The 27,756-nt window shown below is 43.0% G+C and overlaps 1 protein-coding gene across 1 annotated transcript; it reads right to left on the bottom strand.

The window, feature by feature from the left end:
* Positions 1 to 400: 400 nt before the first annotated feature.
* Positions 401 to 26,738, bottom strand: LOC120318108 (adrenodoxin-like). The gene is made up of 4 exons (XM_039365379.1): positions 26,524 to 26,738; positions 4,532 to 4,656; positions 2,836 to 2,965; positions 401 to 1,961 (listed from the first exon to the last, which is right to left on the bottom strand). The coding sequence occupies exons 1-4, from the start codon at positions 26,667 to 26,669 to the stop codon at positions 1,841 to 1,843; spliced, it is 522 nt and encodes a 173-aa protein (XP_039221313.1). The 5' UTR covers positions 26,670 to 26,738; the 3' UTR covers positions 401 to 1,840.
* Positions 26,739 to 27,756: the final 1,018 nt, after the last annotated feature.

The following is a 27,756-nucleotide window of genomic DNA, read 5'->3' as shown; positions in this document are numbered from 1 at the left end:
ACCTGGAATACTGCATCCAATTTTGGTCATCATACTACAAAAAAGATGTTAAGAATTTGGAAAAAAATTCAGAGAAGAGCAACTAAAATGATCAAAGGCCTGGAGACTAAAACATATGAAGAACAGCTTCAGGAGTTGGGTTTGGCTAGTCTAAAGAAAAGAAGAAATAGGGGTGACATGATAGCATTCCAGTATTTGAGGGGCTGCTACAAAGAAGAGGGGGTTAAATTATTCTCCAAAGCACCAGAAGGCAGGAGAAGAAACTATGGTTGGAAACTGGTGAGAGAGAGAAGCAATCTGGAATTAAGGAGAAACTTCCTAACAGTGAGGACAATTAACCAGTGGAACAGCTTGCCTTTCAAAATCATGGGTGTTCCATCACTGGAGGTTTTTAAGAAGAGACTGGACAGTCACTTATCTGGAGTGGTATAGGTTCTCCTGCTTGAGCAGGGGGCTGGACTGGAAGACCTGCAAGGTCTCTTCCAGATTCTATTCTATTCTATTCTATTCTATTCTATTCTAATTTGACATGAGTAGCAGTAAAGGGGAAATTCTTCCAAATACACTTTGTGAACATGCACAATGAAAATTCACGTGCGGAGAAATAATCCACTGTGAAAACCAGAGCAACAGGCTTCATAGCCAGGAACAGACCCTATTCATAGCTGCATCTCTCTAACTTCACATCCATGGAATTCCGCATTTGTCTTCTCCGAGGGATCACTTCAAATGGGGATTGGCCTCCAGTCTAGAAGAGCCAATGCTTGGTGACTTAGTGCGAGGGAAATCTCCAGGGCACCACGGGGCCAGAGTGCAAAGATGGGTCCTGTGATCCGGCCAGTTGGGCTTGATTTTGTTTTCGCTGGCTCAGTTGGGGTGAGTTCTGCTTCTCCTCTGCCTCATGGAACAGCCACGGGGGGGGGGGGGGACCTCCAAGTAAGAGCACATCCCAGCCCATTCGGAGGGGATAAATGTAGCCCCCGACTGATGAGCTTGGAATAGGCTGCTACTTTGGGACTTCACAATCTTCCCCCCATCAATTTTATTAAGCCATAAAGAAACTTCCTTGGTAGCAACCGACATACAACTCCCTCTCTCCCTCTCTCTTGCAAAAGTGAGCATCACAGATCACTGATTTTTCATCCCAATTCAGATTTGTTGCTTGAGGCTACAGATTCTGAGCACAGAACCCCTTTCAGGAGCTGGCCCAGCACAACAGCCTAAGTGTGGCTAAATGGAGCTATGTTTCACATGGTTAAGTGGTTAGGATGATCCAGTGATTCTTTCCATGTATAATCTGAACTAAGCTATCATATTAAGCCACCGTGTGCTTGAATTTGTTGGGCACAACAAGTTATGTAACTTGGAAATGGGGATTGGTTGGTTTAGGGTGTTTCTGTTCAGTGTGGAAAGTAAGGGCCTCCCTTCTTTTAACAGGGTGTCAATGCTGCTAATATTGAATATTCTTGCTTTGAGAAAATATGCAGAACTGTCTGGCACTTTTAGAGTTAACTCAGATGAGAATGGGAGGGGGGAGGAAGAATGTAGAGAGAGAGCAATTTGCGAGGGCTTCAGAAGGAAGTGAACCTTTGCCCCCCAGGCTGGTTGGAGAATGTGACTTATGACAGCAAAAGAGGGAGGGAAAATGCTAGCAAAAAAAACTGCTTTGGGGTCCAGACTTCAGATCTTGGCATCCATCCATGATGTGCTGACAATCTGTTACACTGTTAATAAAGGCTTTTAGGATAAACAATGCCTGGAAGTTCTTTGAAGTGTCTCATTAGTCGGAACCTTGACACAGGGTCAAGATAATATTTGCAGGGTATGTCGTGTGCTTTGACTACTGTTTCTTTTGCTTCTCCACTTCCAGTTCTCTCCTGATATCTGAGACCTCCGTGGGCACCTGGACAGTCAGGCCATCCATCCATTTCTTCACACACACCTGGCAACCAAGACGAGATCTGAAAAGGAGATACAAACATCTGGATTTGGGCATCACTTTCTTACCATGTAACAACATAACCTTTTGCCAGGTTTACCCACTGCATGAGTAGGGCCGAAGGCAGGGCCTCTGGCATCCCTTGTGAGCCCAGCCTTAGATACAGCTCAAAATGCCACTTGGGGCTAAGGACACAGTGGGAGCTGAGAACAACAACCAAAATCAAAATCCAAAAGATTCTATAAAGGGATATGATTAAGATGCTGGGCTTGTTGCCTGGAAAGTCAGCGGTCCGGGTTCAAGACCTGAGCGCCACACAATGAGGTGAGCTCCCATCCTTGCCCCAGCTCTTGCCCACCTAGTAGTTTGAAAGCATGCAAATGTGAGTAGATAAATAGGCACCACTTCAGTGGGAAGAATGCTCTGGGACATCAGGCTGGCCACATGACGTGGAAATGTCTTCGGACAATGCTGGCTCCATGGCCTTGAAATGGAGATGAGCTGCACCCCCTATGGTTGGCAATGACTAGGGGGGTAAAATCTGCAGGCACTCCATTTCCTTTACCTTTAGGGATGCCCAAGGCAAATTGGTCCAGAAAACAAGCATTTCTTTTCTCTACATAATTATGCTTCCACTTATGCAAAGCTGGGAAGGATCCTGCTTGACGCCTTCTCAAATCTTTTTCTGAATGTGGCAAACTGACTGAGCTCACCAACATCTACGCAACATGCTTGGGGTTGCTCCCCAGGAAGGAGTCCTTGGAGTCAGGTAGATGAGCAGCTTGCATTCTTCTCTTAATTTACAAACGGCCAGAGTGCAGAGTTGGAAGCAGCTGAATTGCTCCCCCTTCCCCCCTCTGCACTCAGAGCAGGGAAGGGGCACCCAGGATGCTTACGTGTCAGTCAGTCCGTAGGCCAAGTCCAGCATGTCCAGCTCATCGTCACTGATCTCACCCAGTTGTTGAAACGCTGCTTTCTCAAAGATTAGATGGCAAGTGGAGCAGGCCAGGGTGCCTTCACACGCCCCTGCGGGAGAAAAGAGACTGCCATTGGCAGAAGCCATGCAAGGCTCACTTTGTGGGTTTACAGAGGTGCCTGCATTCTATAAACTCAGGAGAGCAACCAAAAATTAAAGCATCAGCTTCCCATCCTCAATTTTACAGAGCACCAATGAAAGCAAATGGTGTCATGTTGCAAAAAACACAGGATGCACAGCAGAATTGATTGGATGGAGCTGCGCTACATATAATAGGTATGAAAATTAGAATAAATTCAGAAACAAACTGGGGCTCGGTTATTGCTAATCACATGTTTTTCTGCCCTCTGGATATCCAAATGTGGAGGAAATTGCTGGTTTATATTTTATTTTTCATGTAAAAGGAATGGATGGATGAAGCAAACTTAAGTAAATACTTGAGTATAAGAGATGATCATTTGAATGTGGGAATACTTTAGTTGTAGAGACACACTTGCAATGTGGAAATACTTTAGTTGTAGAGACACACTTGCAATGTGGAAAGTATGTGGTGGTTGCACTCACAACCAGCTGTGGTGGCAACTACATCTAGTCACAAAATGGCCCCATCACCATAGCAGGCTGATGAGAAGCATCCTTTGACCGGAAGAAGAATGAGCTAGCGATAGTGGCCAATATTTGTAGCTGGGGCATAGGATGACGGTGGAGGTTTGTTTTCTGAGCTTGTGGATTGGTTTCTGAAGGTTTCATTACCAGGCTAGGTAACATTTTCAGCGGAAGAAGGAGCTGCTCAGATATTTCAACCCCCAGAGTTGAAAGAGTTGTGACCACCAGAGGCTTGGACTTTGTAGGCCCAGTTTGCTGCCATCTCCTGGTTAATCTTCTTTACTACAATGTGATACTCTCCCTCTCCCACCCTCCTTCTGTCCCTCCTACTTTCCTTTTTTATTCTAGCAGGAAAAGAAAAAGATGCTCAGTACATCTTTATTTATTTTTTTCATTTCTTTCACTGTAATTTCTTTGTTTAATGGTGAGCTGCTCACAATTGTTGAGAATCAGGCAGTATACAAATTTAATCAATAATAATAACATCTATAAGTAAAACCAAATGATGCAAACTTTTAAGAGAGCCAGTTTGGTCTGGTGGTTAAGACACCAGATTAGAAACAGGGAGACAGTGAGTTCTAGTGCCACCTTGGGTGACCTTGGGTGACTTTGAGGCAATCACTCTCTCTCTCTCTCAGCAGAATTTATCTCACAAAGTTTTTGTAGGGAAAATAGGAGAAGGAAGGAGTATCAGGGATGTTCACAACCTTGAATTATTAAAAAAAATAATAAAGGCATAATAATAAAAATAATAAATAATAAATAAATATATCTAGGCTTAGAAAGAAAATGCAGAATGTTCAAACTGTGAGTGTTAACTGTATCCAGTGCTCTGAGTTCGCCTTGCTGGTGTGTCCCAGAAAAATGAGACGAGGCACAGATCTCAGGATGTGGCTGTTTTGTTGCCTAGAGTAGACCATTCTGTAAAACAATCTTGCCAACTCCTAAAATAACAGATTATTGGTAATCAATAAAGTCTGAAGAGAGAAAGGCAGAATCTCACCACTAACCAAAGCCATTGATGTTAATATTTTGATTTATCACAACCTCCAGCAGACTCTCCCCTTCTTTGGCGTTGACCGAGTATTTCTCTCCATCCCGGTCAATAAAATGTAGCGTCACTTTGTCCATAGAGCTGCACGGAGAAAGAAGAAGCACAACATCTGTTCAGGGAGAGCTCAGAGAGCTCCCAAGTGCCAAGTGACAATGAAAGAAGCTACAGGTAAAAATTGCCATTCACATTGGTCAAAAGTCAAAAGCATTCCTACTCTTTTGTTTTGGCTGGTGGGAACCAAGCTAAAAATGTGGAGGCGGCCAGTTAGCTCTGGGCTCAGAGCCATCAAGGTGCCTTTACGCTCAGCATTGCGCAGCCACAAGGAAGGTCTCCACCACTGGAGGCTTTCAAGAAAAGACTGAACAGAACGGTATTGGGCCTTCTGCTTGAGCAGGGGGTTGGACTAGAAGACCTCCAAGGTCCCTTCCAACCTATTATTCTATGTTCTATGTCTCCAGCTTTCCTGATCACAAAACGTGGAACAACATCACAAAACATGGAACAAATTCTGACTTGGGCCATCAAAAGCAATGGAGCATGTTTCCATGTCCCCCCCCCCCTTCTTAGAATTTTCAGGCCAAGAACTGTTTGTGCCCTCTGAAGGGCAAAAAACAATGATTCAGGACTCCAAAATCTATCTTTTAATTATACATTGGACTTTGGGCATGTCCACTAGGAAATTTGGCAGGTCAGATTTCTAGTGAATTACATTACACAGTGTCAACTATGTTGTACTATGAGAACTTCATGATTGTGATGCAGCCCACATGAGCAAAGGCTGCTTCTCTAACTGTTTCTGCAGAAAATCTCTGTAAGGAATTCCACTGGAGTCCCTCAAAACTTGGTATTTACCCTCTGCTATTCTCAGCTCTTCATCCATCTCTAAACTTCTGATGGCCTCTTGGATATTTCTGCTTGGAAACTTTAGTATCATCACATATGATTCATCTGGTTTTGTCTCTGTCGGCAACATTTTCTGGTTTATCCTATTCATTGCTATCATTGCTGTTAAGCCTCCTGAAGAGCAAATGACCTTCACTTTTCCCTTACCAATGCTCATTGCTCTCTGTCTCTTCAGCAATTCTGTGACCTCTTGTGACCATTTCCACAATAGTTGCATATGAATTGCATCAGTGAACTTGTCAGGAGTGGATGTGGAGGTTTTCACTTATGTTTGCTCCCAGAAAATATCCATAGGAGAATGAATCTTTGTTGATCAGCCCAATCAATTTCTGTTTTTTCCCCTGGAGGGGATAGAATGGTGGGAAATGTAATGTTTTTGAAACTGTACATAGTGTCCAAAGGGGATGAAGTTTTCTTCATTTTCATGGCAAGAATGTTCTGTGTGTTCAGAAGGGCATCATGATCAGAAGCTGACTCTTGTCAACTTTCATTCTTGGAATGACTATAATCACACAACATTGCATGGATGTTAGAACATTCCAAGAAGTGCTGGAAGAAATTGCCTCTGGGGAGAGCTCTGCATTGTTGTCAACATATATGATATTTTGCCTCTGAAAAGGAAGAAAATGGGCCGATCCACAATTGACAGACCAACCACACTCAATGTGTGGGGTACTCAAGGTAATAATAATAATAATAATAAAGTTGGAAGGGACCTTGGAGGTCATGTAGTCCAATAATAATAATAATAATAATAATAATAATAATAATAAAGTTGGAAGGGACCTTGGAGGTCATGTAGTCCAATAATAATAATAATAATAATAATAATAATAATAATAATAATAATAATAATAATAATAATAAAAAGTTGGAAGGGACCTTGGAGGTCATGTAGTCCAACCTCCTGCTCAGGCAGGAAACCCTATACCATTTCAGAGAGATGGTTGTCCAATTTCTTCTTTAAAACTTCCAGTGTTGGAGCATTTACTGCTTTTGGAGGCAGGTTGTTCCACTGGTTAATTGTTCTAACTGTCAGGAAGTTTATCCTCAGTTCTAGGTTGCTTCTCTCGTTGATTAGTTTCCATCCGTTGCTTCTTGTCCTGCCTTCAGATGCTTTGACTCCCTCTTCTTTGTGGCAGCCCCTGAGATATCCGAAGGCTGCTATCATGTCCCCCCCTCGTCCTTCTCTTCATTAAACTAGACATACCCAATACCAGCAACCGTTCTGTCTATGTTTTAGCCTCCAGTCCCCTGATCATCTTTGTTGCTCTTCTCTGTACTCTTTCTAGAGCAGTGGTTCTCAACCTTTCTAATGCCGTGACCCCATAATACAGTTCCCCATGTTGTGGTGACCCCCAAGTGGGTGTGGCCACCAATGAGAGGGAGTAGGACAGCTAGGGAAAAGGGAACAAAATGGTGGACAGCATGGTTTGGCGACCCCTATGAAATGGTCGTTCGACCCCAAATGGGGTCCCGACCCACAGGTTGAGAACCACTGTTCTAGAGTCTCAACATCTTTTTTACATTGTGGTGACCAAAACTGGATGCAGTATTCCAAGTGTGGCCTTATCAAGGCATTGTAAAGTGGTATTAATACTTCACGTGATCTTGATTCTATCCCTCTGTTAATGCAGCCTAGCACTGTGTTGGTTTTTTTGGCAGCTGCAGCACACTGCTGGCTCATATTTAAGTGATTGTCCACTAGATCCCTCTCACAGTTACTACTACTGAGCAAGGTACCACCTATACTATACCTGTACATTTGGGTTTTCTTGCCTAAATGTAGAACCTTACTTTCTGTGCCTTCAACATTTTCATAAATGATTTAGATCAGGGCTTTTCAACCAGTGGTACGGGTATCACCTGTGGTACATTGGCAACTGGCAGGTGGTACGTGAGCACCCTAGAAAAGTGGTAGTGGGGGAGGGGAATGAGCTGAAACGGTGGCAGCACTGCACAAGGCTGAGCGAGAGATGGCTGGAGCTGCAGGGCTGTCAGGGCTCAGTGGAAGCCCCAGGATCAGAGCCAGGCTCCAGCTGGATCTCGGTGCTGATCCTGGCGCTTCTGCTGAACCCAGAAGAAGCACCGATCAGCTGGAATGTTGCAGCATCTCCAGGGTCTTGTGATTTACATTCACATGCTTGACAACTGATTCATATTTATGACGGTAACAGTGTCCCAGGGTCATGTGAATTGACCAAAACCTACTGCAACCACCCAGCAGATTGGGGGGGGGATAAAAACCAAGCACCCCTCACCCCACCCCCACTGCCAATCCTCAACAGAAATGCTCACAACAATGAAAACCTCGGACAGGAGGAAGAGCACCACCGGACGGTCCGGCAGGCAGGCAGGTGTCTTGCTCGGCTGTGGTTTGGGGGGCACTTTTTTCAGTGCTATTGTAACTTCAAACAGTCACTAAGCAAACTGTTGTAAGTCAACACTTACAACACTTTTTTCTTTTTTTTCTTTTTTTTTGGTCATCAAGTTTTTGACACCTTGCTAGGTGACTGGTGGTACTCATATGTTGCCATATCCTAAAAGAGGTACAATGGGTGAAAAGGTTGAAAAGCCCTGATCTAGATGAAGGAATAAAACGTTAGTTCATCAAATTTGCAGATGATACCAAACTGGGGGGAATTGGTAATAATTTGGAAAATAGACTTAAAATTCAGAAGGATCTTGACAGATTTGAAAATTGGGCCCCCTCTAACAAAATGCAATTCAGTGTGGAGAAAAGTAAGGCCCTGAAAAAGTAAGACAAGAAAAACCAAATGCACAGGTACGGAATAGTTGGCACTTGGCTCAACAGTAGTAACTGTGAAAAGGCTCCAGGTGTCCTAGTGGAAATGATAATATCGCTGTATACCACACTGGTGAGATCACACTTGGAATACCACATCCAATTCTGCTCACCACAATGCAGAAATGATGCTGAGGCACTGGAAAGTGTGCAGAGAAGGGCAACAAAGGGTCTGGAGGCAAAACCCTATGATGAACGGTTGAGGGAAGTAAGTATGCCTAGCCTAACAAAGAGAAAGATTAGGGGGGCATGGTAACTGTTTTCCAGTACTTGAGAGGCTGTCACAGAGAATATCATATATCTGGTCTGCAAATAAAAGGGATTACATTTACACAGGTCCACAATCTTCTGTATGACACCTTTCTCGTCATCAGACATCAGATTTGGATTTCCTTATCTAAGCTTCCTTAAATCCTGAGCTTTTTCTTGATGTATACTAGAACTTGTAAAACTTCCCTGACCAAACCAAGCCCTCTGACCATACCCCAGTACCTGTCTGGTTTATATCTTGAGACATTCTTACACCTGAATTCTCTCCATCATCCATCAAAGTCATCATCATTGCCTAGACATTTCTTCCTACAGCTTTTCTCCAACTTGACTTTTTGTAGGCCTCCATTAGTTTAGTTCAACTAAACTTCTGTCTGGAGCTCCCTCCCATAAGGCGAAGAAGAACATTTTGTGAACCATCTCATTCCCCTCTAAAGCTTTCTCCTAAGCCTCTGAAAACCCTGGGTTCTCCTGCAGTTTCCCATTAAGTATGTTGCCTCTGTCTTTTGCCTCTGTTGCCTGTTCACTCAATTGATTCCTCATTGAGAGGAGAGAAGCTAAGTGCTTTCATTGCATAGATTTTGACTACTGGACATTCTCAAAACTTGGGTTTGCTATATTGTCTGGAAGAATGTCCACATCAAGAAATCATTCTCCCTTCGTGAGAATTAGTAATTAGTTTTTATAGGGTTAGGGATAAAATGGGGTTAGGATTAGGATTGAGGTTTGGGTTAGGGTTGGGGTTAGGGTTAGGGTTAGGGTTGCGTTTTTCCAGGTAACATTTTCAATATTTAGCAAACAGCATATTGTCTTGGTACATGTATTTAACTAACAACAATAGATATAGTTAATTATCATAAACAGTATTAATTAATCACTCAGTAGCCTTCTTCTTACTAATATATATTCAAAATTACATATCACATTCCTTTCTCTCTGACTTGTTTTTCTAGCCATTGGTAAAAGTTATCCCATGTTCTAAAGTAGACTGAGTCTTCTTTCTCTTTAATCTCTAAAATCAATCTATCCATTTCTGCGCACTCTAGAATTTTCTTAATTAGTACTGTTGGTAAGTTTTCATTTTTCCAATATTGGGCAAATACAATTCTTGTTGCTGTTAATTACATGTAGTATTAGATATCTGCAGTCTTTCTCGTACTTGGCTCCTATTATTCCTAACAAAAAACAATTCTGGTTTGAAGTCTATTTGTTTTTTAGTCATCTTCTCCAACCATAGATGTATTTTAGCCCAATACCTTTTTGCTTTAGGGCATGTCCACCAGATGTGGCCTTTGTTTGCATTTCCAACAATTGTTTGAAGTATTTTTAAACATTTTCGCTAGTCTCATTGGTGTCATGTGCCATCCGTAAAATATTTTGTATATGGCACTGCTTTAGTTAATTTAATATTTCTTTCCCACAATTTTTGCCACTCTTCTAATTCTATAATATATCCAAATTCTTTGCCCATATTATTATTGCTTCTTTTACTTGTTCTTCCTCCATCTTAGTTTAGCAGGAATCTATAGAGTTTCTTAATCAACTTTTCATCTGTTTTTAACAGTATCTGATCAAAGTCTGTCTGTTCTTTATAAAATTCCGTTGTTTTAACATCTTTTTTGTATCTCGTTTGAATTTGCAGATATGGCCACCATGCTAAATCAATACCTTGTTCTTGTAATTCTTGTCTGTCTTTCAATTTTATTTCATTATCCAAAATATCTTTGTAAGTCACAACTTTATCGTAGTTAATTAAATTTGGGTAAACAAAAGCTTCCATTGTTGAAAGCCATTCAGGTATCTTAATGTAATTTTTTTCTTTTATTTTTTCCCATTCTGAAAGAAGTACATTCCTTATAAAATGGTTTTCAAAGTATCTATGTATTTTATTCTTTCCATACCACAGAAAGGCATGCCAACTGATTTGCAGGTCAGGCCCCTCTAGGTACAGTAGTCTTTTATCTCTAAGCATTATCCATTCTTTAAGCCATGTTTCTTGGTAATGTAACCTCCAGTCCAGCAGTCCAAATCCTCCACTGTCTTTTGCTTCTTGTAGCATTTTTCACTTTGATTCTAGCTTTTTTTCCTTGCCAGATAAATTTCAATATTATTGTATTCAGTTCATCAAAAAAGGTTTCCCCAGCCTTACAAGGATCGTTTGAAATAAAAAGAGTATTTTTGGTAAGATATTCATTTTCACTGTTCCTATTCTCCCCAACATTGAGAGTTGGAGTTTCTTCCACTTTTCCAAATCCAATTTTATTTGTTTTAGCAGTCTTACATAATTTTCTTCTTTTACTGTTACACATCTTGCTGTTAGATAAATTCCCAAGTACTTACCATATTTTCTGGCGTATAAGACGACTGGGTGTATAAGACGACCCCCGACTTTTGAGAAGATTTTCATGGTTTAGAAAGTCGTCTTATACGCCGGAAAATACGGTATTTTCTGGCATATAAGACGACTGGGCGTATAAGATGACCCCCGACTTTTGAGAAGATTTTTATGGTTTAGAAAGTCATCTTATACACCAGAAAATACGATAACTTTTTTAACTATTTGAAGATTTGGGGGTTTTTTGTTAGTTTTTTTTCCTGTTAAGTTCTTTGTCAGCACTTTAGTCTTTTCTCTATTTATTGTCAGGCCTGCCACTTCTCCAATTTTTTCTATTTTCTCCAGAAGTTTGGTGCTTGTTTCCAATGGATCTTCCAGTATAAAAACCAAGTCATCTGCAAATGCTTGTAATTTATATTTTTCATCTTTTATCTTCAGTCCTTTAATTTCTGTATCTTGTCTAATGTTTTTATTCAATACTTCTAATGTTAATATAAATAGTAATGGAGATAATGGACACCCCTGTCTTGTGTCCTTTTTAATGTTGAGGTTTTCTGTATACTCTCCATTTACAATTATTTTGGCAGTCTGTTTACAATAAATTGTTTGAATTGCATTTATAAAGTTTTTTCCAAAGTCCATTTCTGCAAGCTGCTGAAAATAAATTGCCAGTTTATGTTGTCAAATGCTTTTTGTGCATCAAGGAATATTAAAGCCACCTGTTTCCCTGGATGAGTTTCATAATATTCTAACACATCAAGGATCATTCTTAGACTATTTTTTATCTGTCTTTTAGGTAAGAAACCATTGATATCTGTGTATAAATTCAATCAAAAATTTGTTTATTCTTTCTGCCATTATTGAAGCAAAAATTTTGTAGTCTACATTTAATAATGATATTGCTCTGTAATTTTTTATTTGTGTCAAATCAGAGTCCTCTTTAGGTATTAAAGTAATATTGGCTTCAGTCCATGTATTTGGTATTTTAGCCTCCAGAAGAATTTCATTACACAATTCTTTCAAAATCGGACTTAATATTTCTTGTAGTAATGTATAGAATTCTGCAGGTAATCCATCTGGGCCCGGAGTCTTATCCTTTTTTTTTTTTTTTGCCTTTTTATTATAATCTCCATTATTGATATTTTGCCATTTAATATGTTTTGGATGTCCTCTGGAATTTTTAGTAATTCTGCTTTTTTTAAGTACTGTTGTATTTTTTCTTTTGAAATTTCCTCTGCCTTGTAGAATGTCTCATAGTAATCTTTAATAATTTTTTTTAATTGTATCATTTTGAAACTGTAATTCTCCTTTTGGGTCTTGCAGCTTACTTATCAATTCTTTCTCTTTTTCTTTTTTCTGTCTATATGCTAACCATCTCCCCGGCTTATTGGCATTTTCAAAGAAATTCTGTTTAGTCCTTTTAATCTGTTGGGCCATTATTTCCATCTTGGCTAAATTTAATTTATGCTTTATTATCTCCATTTGTTTCTTAAGTATTTTCTTTTGTGGATCTATTTGTAATTCTGATTCTAGCTTTCCTAGCTCTTCCTTCAACTTTAACTGTAATTGTTTCTTTTCTTTATTCTTTTTAGCGATATAAGTTATAGCCAACCCTCTGAAATATGCTTTAGCCATGTCTCACACATTTTGAAGTGATGTTTCTTCTTTCTTGTTTATTTTGAAGAAAAATTCCATTTCCTTTGTCACTAGTTGTAAGAATTCCTCAATATAGATTTATTTAAGGACCATCTTGATTTTTTCTTAGTTCCTTTCCAAGTCATTTTTATGGGGTTATGGTCTGGCCAAACATTAGTTTCTATCTCAACTTCTTGTATCATCATTTTCAATTCCAAAGATGTCCATATCATATCGATTCTAGACCACGATTTATGTCTATTTGAATAAAATGTATATTGCAATTTCTTTGGTTTTTTTTCTCTCCATATATCTTGAATGCAGAGTTCTTCTATCATTTTTAAGAAGGCTTTAGGTAATATATTTCCTCCTTTTCTCCCTTGTTTGATGCTTTTATAATCCAAAGTTCCATCTACTATTGCATTAAAGTCTCCCATTATACAAAGATTTTGACAGTTTAGATCTAATATTTTTATACAGTTTTTGATAAAATTGCTCTCGTTTATCATTAGGTGCGTATATTGCTACCATCAGTATCTGTTTTTGATCCATCATTTCCAGCATTAATATTCTCCCCTCTTCATCTGCGTAAATTTGTTTGGGGTTCATCTTTTCTTTAATGTATAAAGCTATTCCTCTTTTCTTTTGAGATGCTAATGCAAAGTAAAGTTTACCGATTTTTGGTTGTTCTAACAATTTGTAATGTTGTCTCTTAATATGTGTGGTTTTTCCATTTCTTTATGTCAAAGGCCATGGATCACTTTCCCCCCAAAAGGCAGCAGTGTTCAGTGGCTACTCCTTCTTTACTGCTGGGGTATAAAAACAATTTCACTGAAACTCATTACTAAATGAAAGTTGTTACCATCTATTCCATTCTTACATATAGTATGCTACAATGTTAAATGGGAGCACACTGAAGGATATTATGGTGGAATGATTTTAGACTCTTCCAGCCCCTGAAGAACAATGGCTGTTTTGCCATAACGGTGGTCCCTGCCGCTTTGTGCTTAGGTCATCCCACTCCCAGGCCAGAGCATCTGGGCTCTTTTGTGGGGGACTTTCTTTATATGGCCCCTTCCAACTGCATAGCAGAGCTTTCTCTATCTTGCACTTTCAGCCCAAGTGCTCAAGGGACAGAGAGGAAGCCCCAGTCTAAGCCAGGCCTGTTGTGAGAGCTGCTCTGATTGCAGTTATCAAAGGGATTGTTTTCCTTTGTTTCCTCTGCACCTATCTGCTCCTCTGTATCTCATTCAGATGTGTCAGGCTACAAGTCCCAACAGACCCTCCTCATGAGCCACTGGCAAGATGGAGAATGTTTGGGAGGGCTGCTGCCAGCAACAGCTTCACATTTCTCATTTTGATGGCATTGTAAGTGCTTCCAAGGTTTTTCTCAGGAGTCAAAAACAAATTTCCAATACTCCACACTTCTTCAAGGACTCTCATAACTAATTGCAAAAAATTAGGAACGGCAGCAAAGAAATATGAGCCGAGGTGGCGCAGCAGTTAGAGTGCAGTACTGCAGGCCACTTTAGCTGACTGTGTTCAGCAGGTCAGATTGCTTACTGGTGTACACATTGCTTACTGGTGTACACCGCTTAGAGAGTGCTTGCACTTAAAGCGGTATATAAGTCAAATAAATAAATAAATAAATAGAGTTTTCTATTTCTCTTTGTTGCCATTTAGTGGTCATTCAGATCTGTGCAGCCCAAATCTGCCTGTCTTGAACTTCCAAAACTTCCTTTCTTACCCCAGAGAGTCCTTGAAGAAGCAGATCCCGATGGAAATGGAGTGTGCTGCCTTCTAGTCTTGATTTATCATTTCTGGCAGGAACAAAAGTCTCGGTTTAGAAGGGAGCAATGTTGAGCTAAGCAAGAGCTGAAATTGCCACACCATCTCTGCGGTTCTCAACCTGTGGGGCGCGGCTCCTTTGGGGGTCGAATGACCCTTTCACAGGGGTCGCCTAAGACCATCGGAAAACACATATTTCCAATGGTCTTAGGAACCGATTGGCGCAGCTTGAGCTCGATTTTTGAAAAACACTCAAATCAAAGGCGGCGACGTCACAAAAGCAAAGGCGGTGGGGGGCGGGAGAGGAAGAGTCAGTGAGCCCCAGACAGCGAGTAAGCCGAGCCAGCCAGCCAGCCAGCCAGGCTGAAAAGAAAAAGGAGGGGCCTCTCGAACCCTGACTTCCCCCCTTCCTTTCCTTTGCAACTTGCAAAGGAAAGGGACCCCCAGAATGAAGCCCGGGAACGCTGGAGAACTTTGCGCGGGGTCCCGATTCCCCTTTGCTCCATCACCAGCACCACCACCAGACCAGCCAGCTGCTGGGGAAAATTTCCCTTCCCCCCCCCTTCCCTCTCCCTCTTTTTTTAGTGCAAAAAAAAAAAAGTACCAGTCTCTTTTTTTTCTTTTTTCTTTTCCCTCTTCTCGGCTTTTTAAAAATAGCAGCCGGAGGATCTTCAAGCCAATAGTTGTTGCTGGGGCATTTTTTTTAAAAAAAAAAGTCCTTCCCAGACGGGGAATCTTTCTGTGCTTCTTTGGCTTTTCTGAGCCGGGGGAGGGGAGAGCTGATTGGGGGGGTCCTAGGAAGAAGGGAAAGACCCACCGGAGAGGTTTGGCTGCTTTTCTGCTCAAGCAGCTGGCAAGGAAAATGTCGGCTGTCCGGGTTTTTCAACCCCTTATTTCAACCCTGGGGTTATAAAACCTGACCCCTGGATGACTGTCTTTGTACTGTTTGTTTTGTTATGTTTTATGTGTTTTTTATTGTTAGCCGCCCAGAGTCCTTCGGGAGTGGGGCGGCTTATAAATTTTAAAAATAAAATAAATAAATAAAATAAATAGGCAAAGGCTTGGCCGTGTAATAGTTTGCTCAAACTTTTTAACCTCCCGGATTTATTACCTTCAAATATCAATGAATAAATGGCATATTAAAAAAAGAAAGAAGTAAATCATAGGAAGAGCCCGTTTAGGAACGCGAAAGAAATAAGATTCAAGAGGAGAAGATCAGGTGAATTTGATGCCCCCTAACAGAAGGTGGGGGAGAAAAGTTGGAGAGCGGCTTGTTTTATTTGCTCAAAATGCTTTTCAAAGGCTCCAAAGAAAGAAGGGGAAAAAAAAGAGATTTAGAAGCCTAGGACACTTTGCAGAAAGAAAATCTGATCACCTATATGCCATCACCCTTAGTTACACATCTACAGGAAGCAGACAGAAGGTGCAGATCTGTGGTTTTGATTGACAGCTCCTCGCATTGTTGGGCAGCTTTAATAGAATTTATCCCCGGGCCCCTCCAATATGCAAAAGAGGGGAGGGGGTTGTCAAAAGAAGGCAGCATACCCAGACTTCTGCTTTCTCCTTTTTAAATTCAGATCCTGGTGCACGGAGGTGCAGTCCAGGCTCTCCCTGTTGTGTCCTGAGCTTGCAAAGGCAGGCTCGGGACGTTGCAATGGTCCCGGGCTGCTGCAAGTTGCCCGGGACCAGACTGAGCGGTGCTGGCCTTGCGCGCATGCGCGAGGCACGGAAGCACGCCAGATTGTTACCTTTTTGCCCAGGGATTCTATTAAAGGAGACAGAGAGGCCTGAGAGCCTCTGAGTTGTGTCGGAGAGAGCTGCTGAGACTAAAGGCTGTTGGAATTAACAGAATGTGTGCTCTTCTCTCGCTGTTGACTTGAGGACTCAACACTGGTGACGACGGTGGGATTGCTTGCAAGATTAAAGAAGAACACTTGTAAGCTTACCCCAAGAGTCCTGGAGAGAGGAAGACAGCGTTAAACTCAGCATCTGGGCTGCCAGTACAGCGTGGCTGGAGGTAAGCTGGCTGATAGACCCCTTCCTAGAGTAAGAAGCGAGGATGGCGAAGATAGGGAGACTGTCTGAATTCGGCGTTACTCACCCAGAAAGATGGGAGTCTTATGTTGCTAGAGTAGAAAATTACTTTAGAGTAAATCAAGTAAGAGAAGATGGCTTGAAGGCCGCTACTTTGCTGTGTGTCTGTGGTCAAGATGCATTTGAAATTGCAGAAAATTTGGCAGCCCCTGCTCCTCTTGCGTCTGTATACAGATATAAAAAGGTTATTGAAGGAACATTTCCAGCCCAAGTTGTCTGTTATTGCATGGAGACACATGTTTGAACAGAGGGATCAAAGAGCTGGTGAATCAGCCAAAGCATACATTGCAGCCTTGAGAAGAGCAGCTAAGCCTTGTGACTTTAAAGATTTAGAAGAAAGGCTGAGAGACCGATTTGTATGCGGGCTTAGGAACAGAGACTTGCAACAGAGACTCTTTGTAAAAGAAGACATTTCCTTCCAAGATGCCTTGAGAGAGGTCACTGCAGAAGAGGCAGCAGGTGGGGCAATCAAGAATATGAGGCCTATCAGGAACAACCCAGAAGCAGTTTCTGTGCACCACGAGGGTCATCCTGGCATTGTCAGGATGAAAGCGCTTGCGCGTAGCCATTTATGGTGGTCAGGATTAGACAGGGAAATAGAGGCCCAAGTGCATGGATGCCACTTGTGCCAGTGTTCACGCCCTGAAATGCCTCAGGCTCCTGTGCATAGATGGGAGGAGACATAGTCACCTTGGTCTAGGGTGCATGTAGATTACGCCGGGCCCTTTCAGGGACAATTCTTCTTGGTCCTTGTTGACAGCCATTCAAAGTGGCTTGAGGTTGTTCCTGTCTCTTCCACTACTGCTGCCAAGACCATTCAAGTACTGAGAGGGATTTTTGCTGCACATGGCCTTCCAGATGTTCTGGTTTCTGACAATGGTCCTCAATTCACTTCTTTCAAGTTTCAGGCTTTCTTGCAGGCCAACATGATTCATCATGCAACTTCAGCCCCATTCCACCCTTCCACCAATGGTATGGCTGAACGGATGGTTCGCATCACCAAGGATGCTTTAAAGAAACTGACCTATGGGGACTGGCACCACAGGTTGGCAGACTTTCTTCTTGCTTACCACACCACACCTTCCACTTCCACTGGGAAGAGCCCGGCTGAACTTCACTGGGGGCGCAAACTGATCACCAAACTTGACAGGTTGCATCCGGACAGACTGGCTCCTAGGGTCACCCAACCCAGGGCACCGCGGTGTCTGCAAGTGGGTGCCCCAGTATGGACCCGGAACTATGGGCCCGGTCACCTGTGGGTTCCAGCGGTAGTATGCAAGGTCACTGGTCCATTGTCCTACAAGGTTTCCCTGGACGATGGTCGTGTCCTTCTGCGGCATATCGATGAGGTGCGTACAAAACTGAACTCACCCTCTGCAACTCCTGGGTTTTCTCCAGGGGGGAGGGGGACCACTGTGGGCAAAGAGAAGGGTGTTGGCAGCAGCCGGGGCCAAACGGAGAGGCTGAAGAAGGCCTGTTCAAAGGTTCCGCAAGTGCCCCTAACAGGAATTCAGGGGAACAAGAAACAATACAGGCCACCAGTGCTTACTCCAGCCAGGGAGTCACCCAGGGGGCATACTCATCATTCACAACCACAATTCAGCACTCCAAGCAGGGAGAATAACCGGGAGCATCCAAACAACCCAAATTTCACAAGAGAACTGGCACACAAACAAATAAACTGGCCCAGTACTGCTACGGCTTCCAAAAGGAAGTCTTCACACAGGGAGGTAGTCAGAGAGGCAAATCCTGATTCTGATACCTCCGGCATAGAATGGGGGGCAACCAAGTATTGGGGCACTGCAAAAAACCCCGACAATCCTGTTACACGGCTTGGGAGTGAAGGGATGTGTTCCCTTGATAGGTCCATTGTGGACTTGGAGAGTAACACAGAAATGCCAAATACTGGTGGGCACATAGCGGGGCCCGAGAGCCTGCAGTTAGGCAGGTCAACCAGGTACAGTGGGGAGCAAAGTCCTGGTCTGACGAGCCCGGTGGGCAAGCAAGCAGACCAGGCAACAGGACCCAGTTCATGGGGACCACCAGGGATTAAAAGAGGGGGCAACTCCATTACAATCTCTGCACAGGATGATTTAGGGAGTTCCCAAAATCTGAGGAGGTCACGGAGAGGAAAAAAAAATCTCCCAAATACCTTGAAGATTTTGTAACTTTGCTATCAAAGCAAGGGAGGTGAAGAGGGTGCCTGCTGTTGGGGGAATTGAAAGTGTGGGTGTTGGGCATTTAATTCCAAAACAATAGCCTGGTACCATACTATAGTGTGGCTAGTAAATAGCTGCAATAGATGTGCAGGTGCCGGTGGATAGCACACCACGGTCGTGTTGAGATCGCGTATATCTACCCATATAGTTTAATAAGTTTCATCCGGGGGGGAAGGGGTGTTGTGTCCTGAGCCTGCCTTTGCAGGCTCAGGACATTGCCAGACTGAGTGGCGCCGGCCTTGCACGCATGCGCAACGCACGGAAGTGCGCCAGATTGTTACCTTTTTGCCCGGGGATTCTATTAAAGGAGACAGAGAGGCCTGCAAGCCTCTGAGTTGTGTCGGAGAAAGCTGCTGAGAATAAAGGCTGTTGGAATTAACAGAATGTGTGCTCTTCTTTCGCCGTTGACTCGAGGACTCAACACTCCCCACCTTACTTTTTCTGCAGAGAAGAACCAAGCCTACTTTTTTTAGAAAATCGTTTCTTTCTATCAGGAAGAGAATGTAAAATGAGAAAAAGATCTCACGAGTTTCAGGAAAAAACCCTTTGGAGAGATCTGAGGGTTTAAGATTGGGAGGCTTTTGTTAAAATTCCCTCTCCACACACACACACCCCAGCCAAATCTATCCCACCTGGAGACCTATACCTAAGGCAGAATCTCTTTCTCCTTGAGGATTCCCTGGTAAAAACTGTCTTTCACATTAACCCAGATGGCCTCCGTCCGGGACAGGATCCTACTGACTCTATTTATGTTATTTGCTAAAGTTATTGGCCATCATTTTAGGCTTCGGGTTTTTTTTTTTCTTTTGCAGGGAGGGGATTAGATGCCGTGCAAAGCCAGCCCCCTCCCCTGCTTTAGTTTACTGCTGGATGGATTAAACCAACGGTTCTCAACCTGTGGGTTGGTTTTTTACGCATATTGTCGCAAAATGTAGCAATGTAGTTTACTGTTGTTATATTAAGACTGTTACCCATGCTACACCATGCTTCAAGATAAAATTTCCTTTATTTGTAATTAGAAATAAATATTTCACAATATATAATTACATATTGTTTTTGTGATTAATCACTATGCTTTAATTATGTTCAATTTGTAACAATGAAAATACATCCTGCATATCAGATATTTACATTACAATTCATAACAGTATTGAAGTAGCAACAAAAATAATTTTATAGTTGGGGGTCACCACAACATGAGGAACTGTACTAAAGGGTCATGGCATTAGGAAGGTTGAGAACCACTGGCTTACGAGGAAGATCTTTGTGACTCAAATAATGATCATTAGAATGGAGAAAGCCCTTAGGGATAGGACTATAGAAAACACTCAGATGCATGGGGAAAATATTATACAAAAGCTTCTCTGGAGTCCAAAAAGACATATTCATTACATGCAGAAAGTGGCAACAGGGTTGAGCAAAGCCTATTAATATGCTCCAGCTTAGAGGTCAGCATCCTGAGCTCAGAGGGCTACAAGCTGCAACCAAATCTATTCAGGTCCATCAGGCCTGCTTGGTCAGTTCTTTCCCATCATCTTTTCGCAGACAATTTAATGCACAGATGCAATTCTCCAGGATTGTAACACACTCTTTTGATGCCCGGGAATTGGCATTTTAAAAAAAAAGGTAAAGGAGTCCCTGCAGATTTTATTCCACTAGTCATTACTGATTCTAGGGGGTGCTGCTCATGTCCATTTGAAGGCCATGGAGCCAGCGCTGTCCAAAGACATTTCCGTTGTCATGTGGCTAGCGTGACATCCTGAAGTGTGTTATGTTCCCACTGAAGTGGTACCTATTTATCTACTTGCATTTGCATGCTTTCTAACTGTTGGGTTGGTAGGAGCTGGGGCGAGGACAGGGAGCTCACCCCATCAAGTGGCACTTGGGTCTTGAACTTGGGCTGCCAGCTTTCCTGCTGACGAGCCCAGCGTCTTAACTACTGAGCCACCATGCTACTCTATTACCATAGAAGGAAGAATTTTTTTAAAAAAACATCCTTGCAAGTGTGGTAGAGTTTTCCCACTGATCATTCTGTGGAATGCCTGTGGAACTCCTAGAACGCCAAGCCATTCTGAGAGACGGAATTCTGGCCATTATAGTCTAAAAACAGCTAGCCTGGAGAAGCTTGCTCTAGCAATCCAGCTGCATTTGGAGTACAGACTTCTAACTGTATCTTTTTAAATCGTCATATGCTGACACCACATTCATTTTTCTTCACTGCAGTTTGGCCTGTCAAAAATTGTTCCAGCAGTTTCCCACCATTCACATTTCTGTCAGAATCCAATTATATTTCATCTTTAGTTATCAAACATAGAAAACCCCAATTCTGCCTTCTCTGGATTCTGCCATAAGAGGGAGAGAAGGGGGAGAACAAAGGGGCTTTATGGCCCTCACTTCCTTCAGTATACTTCTAAGGAACTGAATGTGTGTATTGCAAAAGAACTAACCATAAGAATGGGGCCATTTCCTTTCATGTAGTTTATTTGAAGTCTCCATCCAGCCGGGCAGTAATGAAAAGGGGGTGGAAGTGTAATGCCTGAGACTGTCGCTGAAAGAGGGGGTTGAATGGGTGGGGCTACTGGGGAAACCCTTAAAACCTTGAATTGGAGAGCTTGGACCCCAAGTCCTGTCTAGAACGCCTGCAACCACTTTTTCTTAATAAAGGATTCCTGTTGGAAGAATTATTCCAAGAGTTCTGTCTTCTTAAGATGCAAAGTGGGGTGGGTCCTTACATTTCCCTCAGTGCAACTGAGTGTTTGCCCAGTTGAAGGTCCAGTTTGGCCATTTGGCCTGAGCTGCATCAGAGATACTTGGCTGCTGAGCAGGATCTCAGGAAGACAACAAAGAAATGGCAGGAACTATCTACCCTCTGCAAATAATTTAGCTCTGAGAGATAAAAAAAAAAACCAATATTGACATGAGGGCAAAATGGCTCAGAGGCAAAGAAAGGCGAGCTGCGCTCCCACAGGAAACAGGGCTTGAGGGGGGTGGGGGGGGAGCCTGAACTAAAAGCATCTTTGCTGGGATTATGTTGCAGGGGCATCAGATGGAAAAGACAATCTCTTACCTTTTCCAAACTTTAACCTGCTATCCCACCTACCTGTTCTTTATTGTCAGAGGATTCTGTATAGGTGGGATGCCTAACCAGACACCCAAGGCCAAAAGTGACCCCTCCCCAGGATATCCCCACCTTGTTGCTCAAACTGGGAGAGAAGGATAAAAGCCTGAACTACAGGGACAGTAATAAGGTTGCCTGTGTCTAATTAAATTGATATACACACTACAAACACATACATTTCCTAAGCCATGACTACTTCACCATAGTATATTCGAAATAACCCAACAGGGCTGGGTAATACTACATACTAAGCCAAACCCATACTTATGACTTTTTGCAATGAAAAATCAGAGCATTATGCAGTTTGTTTGGTTTTTGGTTGAATGTGAAATGTTAACCATTGTAGCTTCTATAGTAAACCATGATTAAAACAATCCATGGCTTATTGCAATGGCAGTTCAGATTCAATGCTACTGTACATCAGCAGTCACAGGTGGAGAGTGTGGGAAGATCAAGCTGGGTCCCACTTGGGAAGGCAAAGTGTTGCCTTGGGAAAATGGAGTGGAATCTGTGGGTTAAAAGACCTTGACGTCAGCAGCTGTTCTGGTGGCGCTTTGGAAGGGTTCCCTTCAAGGTTTGTTTTCAAGATAAATTGCACAACCTTGGGGTGGCTTCTGCCTTGACTTCCTCAGAAGCTACAGCCTTGGGAAGGACCATTCCATGCTGTGAAAGGAGGCTCCTTCCTGGGCTGCTCACTCAGAAGTCCTCAAATGCTGTGTTACTTTGCTGCCCTTTCTGTCACAATGCAAGTCTGCAAGATTTGTGAACTGACCAGCCAAGAAAGTTTTAATCCCCCATCAGGGCTTGTGTGCCCTGAAGAAGTCCCAAGAGAGGCTTTTCTGGCCTCTGGGTGAGCCAAGAGAGAGACATTTATCAGTTGCCTGGTGCAGGTTTCTGTCCCTGGAATTCTATCCCAGCTTCCTTCAGAAGGTCAAGGTGATGTGCATAGCCCTCCCTCCCTCCTCCTCCTTCTCCTTTTCCCCAGAACAACCAGTCACTCTGAGAGGGAGGAACTGGCTGAAAGCCATCCTGGGAAATTCTGGGACTGAGGCTTCTCTTAAAGTGGGCCCTCCCTATTCCTAGCCCTATACTTTCATGACTCCCTACCCTGGTTCTCCAAAATGTTCTGCCAGCAGTGAAGAAAGGACTTTGAACAGGCCATAGTTCTGAGCTTGATGCAGCTGGAAAATTAAGCCTTGAACAAGGAGATGCAGAAGAAGGAAGAAAGATCTGGGACACAAGAATGAGAGGCAAAGTTTGCATTTTAGATGGGGGGGAAATGCAGGTGTTGAGCCAAGCTAGCCAAGGGAATCTCATCTTAGAAGAGGTTTCAAGGAATTAATCCTTACTTAGATTCAAATAGTAATAGCAATAGCACTTAGACTTATATACCACTTCACAGTGCTTTACAGCCCTAAGTGGTTTACAGGGTCAGCATATTGCCCCCAATAATCTGGGACCTTCTTTTATTGACCTCGGAAGGATGGAAGGCTGGGTCAACCTTGAGCTGGTCAGGTTTGAACTCCTGGCTGTGAGCAGAGTCAGCCTGCAATCCTGCACATTCCAACTACTGGGCTACCAGGGCTCCTGGTCAAATGCAATGTTCCTCTTCAACAGTTCCTGGGGGTTTTTCCCCCTGCTTGGCTCTGTGTACCAATGCATCATAAGACAAATAAGAGCCTTAACTTGATGGGACTAGATTATTCATGACAAGAAGCATCACTGAATAAATCAGTGAGAAAATTGGTCATAATTATTCTTTAAGGCCCAATCACTTGGATGTGGCTTTGGACAAAGCTCATCTCAATGCTATTCATGAATTCCAGAAACCACTGGGGAAGAAGAGCCACTTGTACAAGATATTAAATAAAAGAATGTGATGCATCATAGTGACAATGTGGACAGCCATTGTTATTTTGAGTTTAGTGACATATTTTGATTTTTCTTTCATATTAAGAAAAGTTTAGAAGTCTAGAGCTCAGTCTAAGCTAGCCAGCTTGTTTTACACCTTTATTTACTGAATAAAGAAGGGTGGGGGGTAGAATCTTCATGTAGCTTCAAAGCTTTTCCTGCTGTAAAAGTCTGTTCAATTCCCATCCCAGAGTCATGTCCCAGCCAGTCAAGGCTTCTTAGATTATGCTTTTACATCTCTTTGCTTGACCTAATAATAAATCTTAAAATCCCTTTATTTACTGGTATGGTTATTGTCTCTGGATCCAAAAGAACCAATTGCCTGGGCACCTGATCATTGCCCTGGCATTGGCAAAACACATTATGATGGGCCCACATTCTGGCAGAGGCAATACATGGCTGTCTCAAGGGCTTAAAATGAGCTCTTGAAGGGCTGTTTTTCTGAAGAGCAACCAATAGCTTTGTGCCAGAAGGAACTCCTGCTGGGCCACCACCTGCCACATCACCCCATTTACATGGGCAACCTTTTGGCTAGACCTGTGATACCAGCACTTGACAACTAGGAATTGTACAAACCACAGTCTGTTGAATAAGACAGTTAAGAGAATTGGAAGGGAGGGGGGACACAGTGATTCCTGTTCTCATTATACTTGTTTTAGGCTTCTGCTATTACCTGGTTATTTGTAACATGATGATCTCTAATCCTTACTTTGATAATTCTGTGGTAATTTTGGCCTATTTCTTAGAGGTCTCTTTCGGTTGGCTGCCACAGGCATCCCACTTTTAAGACCTTTGTTGTAGTAATTCTTGGTAATATAGAACAATGTGGGTTAGACAGCATTACCACCAGATGAATTCACAACTGGCTGACCAACCACACTCAGCATCTAGTCCTCAATGGAACTACATCTATGTGGAAGGAAGCATGCAATGGGGTACCTTGAAGTTCTGTCTTAGGCCAGTACACTTCAACAGAACAGGACAACAGATTAACAGAGTTGAAAGCGGCCTTGGAGGTCTTCTAGTCTAACCCCTAGCTCATGCAGGAAGCCTTATAACATTTCAGACAAATGATTGTCCAATCTCTTCTTAAAACCTTCCAGTGTTGGAACATTCACAACTACTGGAGGCAAGTTGATCCACTGGTTAATTGTTCTAACTGTCAGGAAGTTTCTCCTTAGTTCTAGGTTGCTTCTCTCCTTGATTAGTTTCCATCCGTTGCTTCTTGTCCTGCCTTCAGGCGCTTTGGAAAATAGCTTCTTTGTGGCAGCCCCTGAGATATTGGAACACTGCTATCATGTCCCCCCTCGTCCTTCTCTTCATTAAACTAGACATACCCAATTCCAGCAGCCGTTCCTTATATGCTTTAGCCTCCAGTCCCCTAATCATCTTTGTTGCTCTTCTCTGTACTCTAGTTTCTAGAGTCTCAGCATCTTTTATACATCGTGGTGACCAAAACTGGATGCAGTATTCCAAGTGTGGCCTTACCAAAGCATTGCAGAATGGTATTAATACTTCACGTGATCTTGATTCTATCCCTCTGTTAATGCAGCCTAGGATTGCATTGGCTCCTTTGGCTGTTGCCACACACTGCTGGCTCATATATAAGTGATTGTCCACTAGGACTCCACAATCCACAAGTTTCATCTAAGCTATTGAGCCAGGTATCACCTCTATTATACCTGTGCATTTAGTTTTTCATGCCTAAATGTAGAACCTTACTTTTTCACCACTGAATTTCATTTTGTTAGATATATGCATCTTTATATATGACTTAGACAAGGGGATAGAAGAGGAACTCATCAAATTTGCAGACAACACGAGCTGGGGGAATTGCTAACACTTTGGAAGACAGATTTCAGATTCAGAAAGTTCTTCAGAGACTGGCGCAAGATCAATGGTGAAAAAAGTAAGGTCTTACACTTAGGAAAAAACAGATATACCTAGGTAGTACCTGGCTCAATAGTAGTAACTGTGCAAGAGATCTAGGAATCCTAGTGGGCAGTCACTTAAATATGAGCCACCAGTGTGCTACAGCTGCCAAAAAAAGTCAACACAGTCCTAGGATGTATAGATATAGGGGTAGCATCAAGTTCACAAGAAGTAATAGTACTGCTTTATAGTATACTAGTGAGGCCTCATTTGGAATATTGCTTCCAGTTCTGATCACAATACAAAAAAAGATGTTGACACTTTAAAAAGAATGCAAAGAAGAGCAATGACGATGATAAGGAATCTGGAGGCTAAATTGTATGAGGCACAGTTGAGGGAGCTGGGAATGGAGACTAGATTAGAGGGAACATGCAAAGAAGAGGGGAATAATTTATTCTCCAAAGCATCTGCAGGCAGAACAAGAATCAAGGAGACAACCAACCTAGAAATAAGGAGAAATTTGCTAACACTGAGGATAATTAACCAGTGGAACGGTCCAGAAGTTCAGGTGACGAGAGCTCTGCATTATAGCTCCCCCAGTTTTGTTTGCGCAAGCAGAGAAAACTCTTGCTGAGTTTTCATGGACTTTAACAATGATACAAGGTGTGAGTTTTTTCAAAAGTGTTCCTTACAGCATTTTCATAGCTCTCAGCTTTGTAGCATCCTTACAGTTTTAAATGGCATTACGGGAGGGAGTCCTGGGAGGGGGGTTAAGGTAATAAAGAGGTAGGAGAGCCCCCTGTAACTCCAACAAGCTGTAGCTGGGAGGGCAACCGTCATTGGGCAGAAGGTCTTACCAAAAGTCCTGCAGTGGTGGCAGCTAAGGAGGTGCCATGGCCTCTGACCTGTGGGCTGACCAAATGCCTCAGCATCTCCCCCTCCCCATTTTGCGGAGCCTCAGAACCACCACCCCCCAAAAGAGTAAGATGATCCTTACCCCTGGTCTGTGCTCTTTGGCTTTGTGCTGTCACTGAAGCATCTCCCCAGCTCCAAGATTCCCATTGCCAGCCTGGGACTTCTCCTCACAGCTGTGTGTCCAGAGGTGCCAAGGCAGAGGAGCTTGGCAATGCACTGAGCCAGCATGTTGTGTTGTGTTGTTGCTGAGCTTCAAGGTTTGCAGAGCAGACACCCGCAGCAGAAGAAATATAAGGCTGGGGCCAAGGGGGCTGAGCTGCCACAATTGCCCGGTGAGGAGGGTGGAAGGGAGCCCCATCTGCCCAGCCCACAGGGGTGGGGTTTGCTGGGAAGGCGGAGGTAAGCCAATCTCAACCCCTGGGGCAGAATGGCTTTGGGTTATGGGCAACACCATCTCTCCTCTTCTGTTCTCTCTCTCTGAGTGACTACAATCAGAGCAACAGGCCTATTTCCACCAAGAAATGTCATACAGAAAAAGGGAATGTGCTTTGTTTAGCAGAAGGGTTTATGATCCTTCCTCCCTCCCTCCCTCCCTCCCTCAGCTGGTCAGATGAGCATATGCAGAGCACATGCAGAAGGCATTCAGTTACCAAGGACAATCCATACTAAAAATACGCAAGAAAGAATTTGCCTGTGGATGCTGAGAAAATGAAGAAAATGTTACTGTATGGGAGACAATATCGGAGGGCTGTTGTTAGGGGCACTAGAAAGCAGAGCAGCCATTTAAACTTGCCCAGTGTGGCATTCTGGCTGACGTTTTAGGACTTGCCAGGAGTTACAGACACATAGTTGTTACTAGTGTTTCATTGTGTAACTCCGTCTCTAGATGCAAGGATTGAGATGGGAAGCACAGAAGACTTCCTACTACAGGAATCTTAGACGAAAAAACTTCTGCATTCCCAATCAGGCAAGCAGCAAATGCAGGAGGGGCATCAAACATCTGGTAGGCTACTTGGCCCACCTGGGTAGCTTGCCTGCACAAGGGAGGGGAAGATTTGAGCGGGGAGCAGCTCTGTTTGTCCAGCAATTTAGTATTTCTCTTTGTCTCCTGCAGTCCTTTCAAAGCATTTCTTGGAATGCTGGCTGTGACAGCAGGAGAAGAGCACTTTCATAAGTTCTCAAGAACTCCTTGAACTCAGACAGAAAAGCAGTTTTCCTCAAGGCCACATCAATACCATTTCTCCTATCCTTGAGTTGCCAGAAAAATATGTTAGTATAAATATGCTACTCCCACAGCTGAGCTTTCCTGGGCCTC

Source organism: Crotalus tigris, unplaced genomic scaffold, assembly GCF_016545835.1.
Source record: "Crotalus tigris isolate CLP2741 ecotype Arizona unplaced genomic scaffold, ASM1654583v1 scf7180000020062.1902635, whole genome shotgun sequence".
NCBI classification, from domain to species: domain Eukaryota; kingdom Metazoa; phylum Chordata; class Lepidosauria; order Squamata; family Viperidae; genus Crotalus; species Crotalus tigris.
This window is presented reverse-complemented; position numbering and strand designations above follow the sequence as displayed.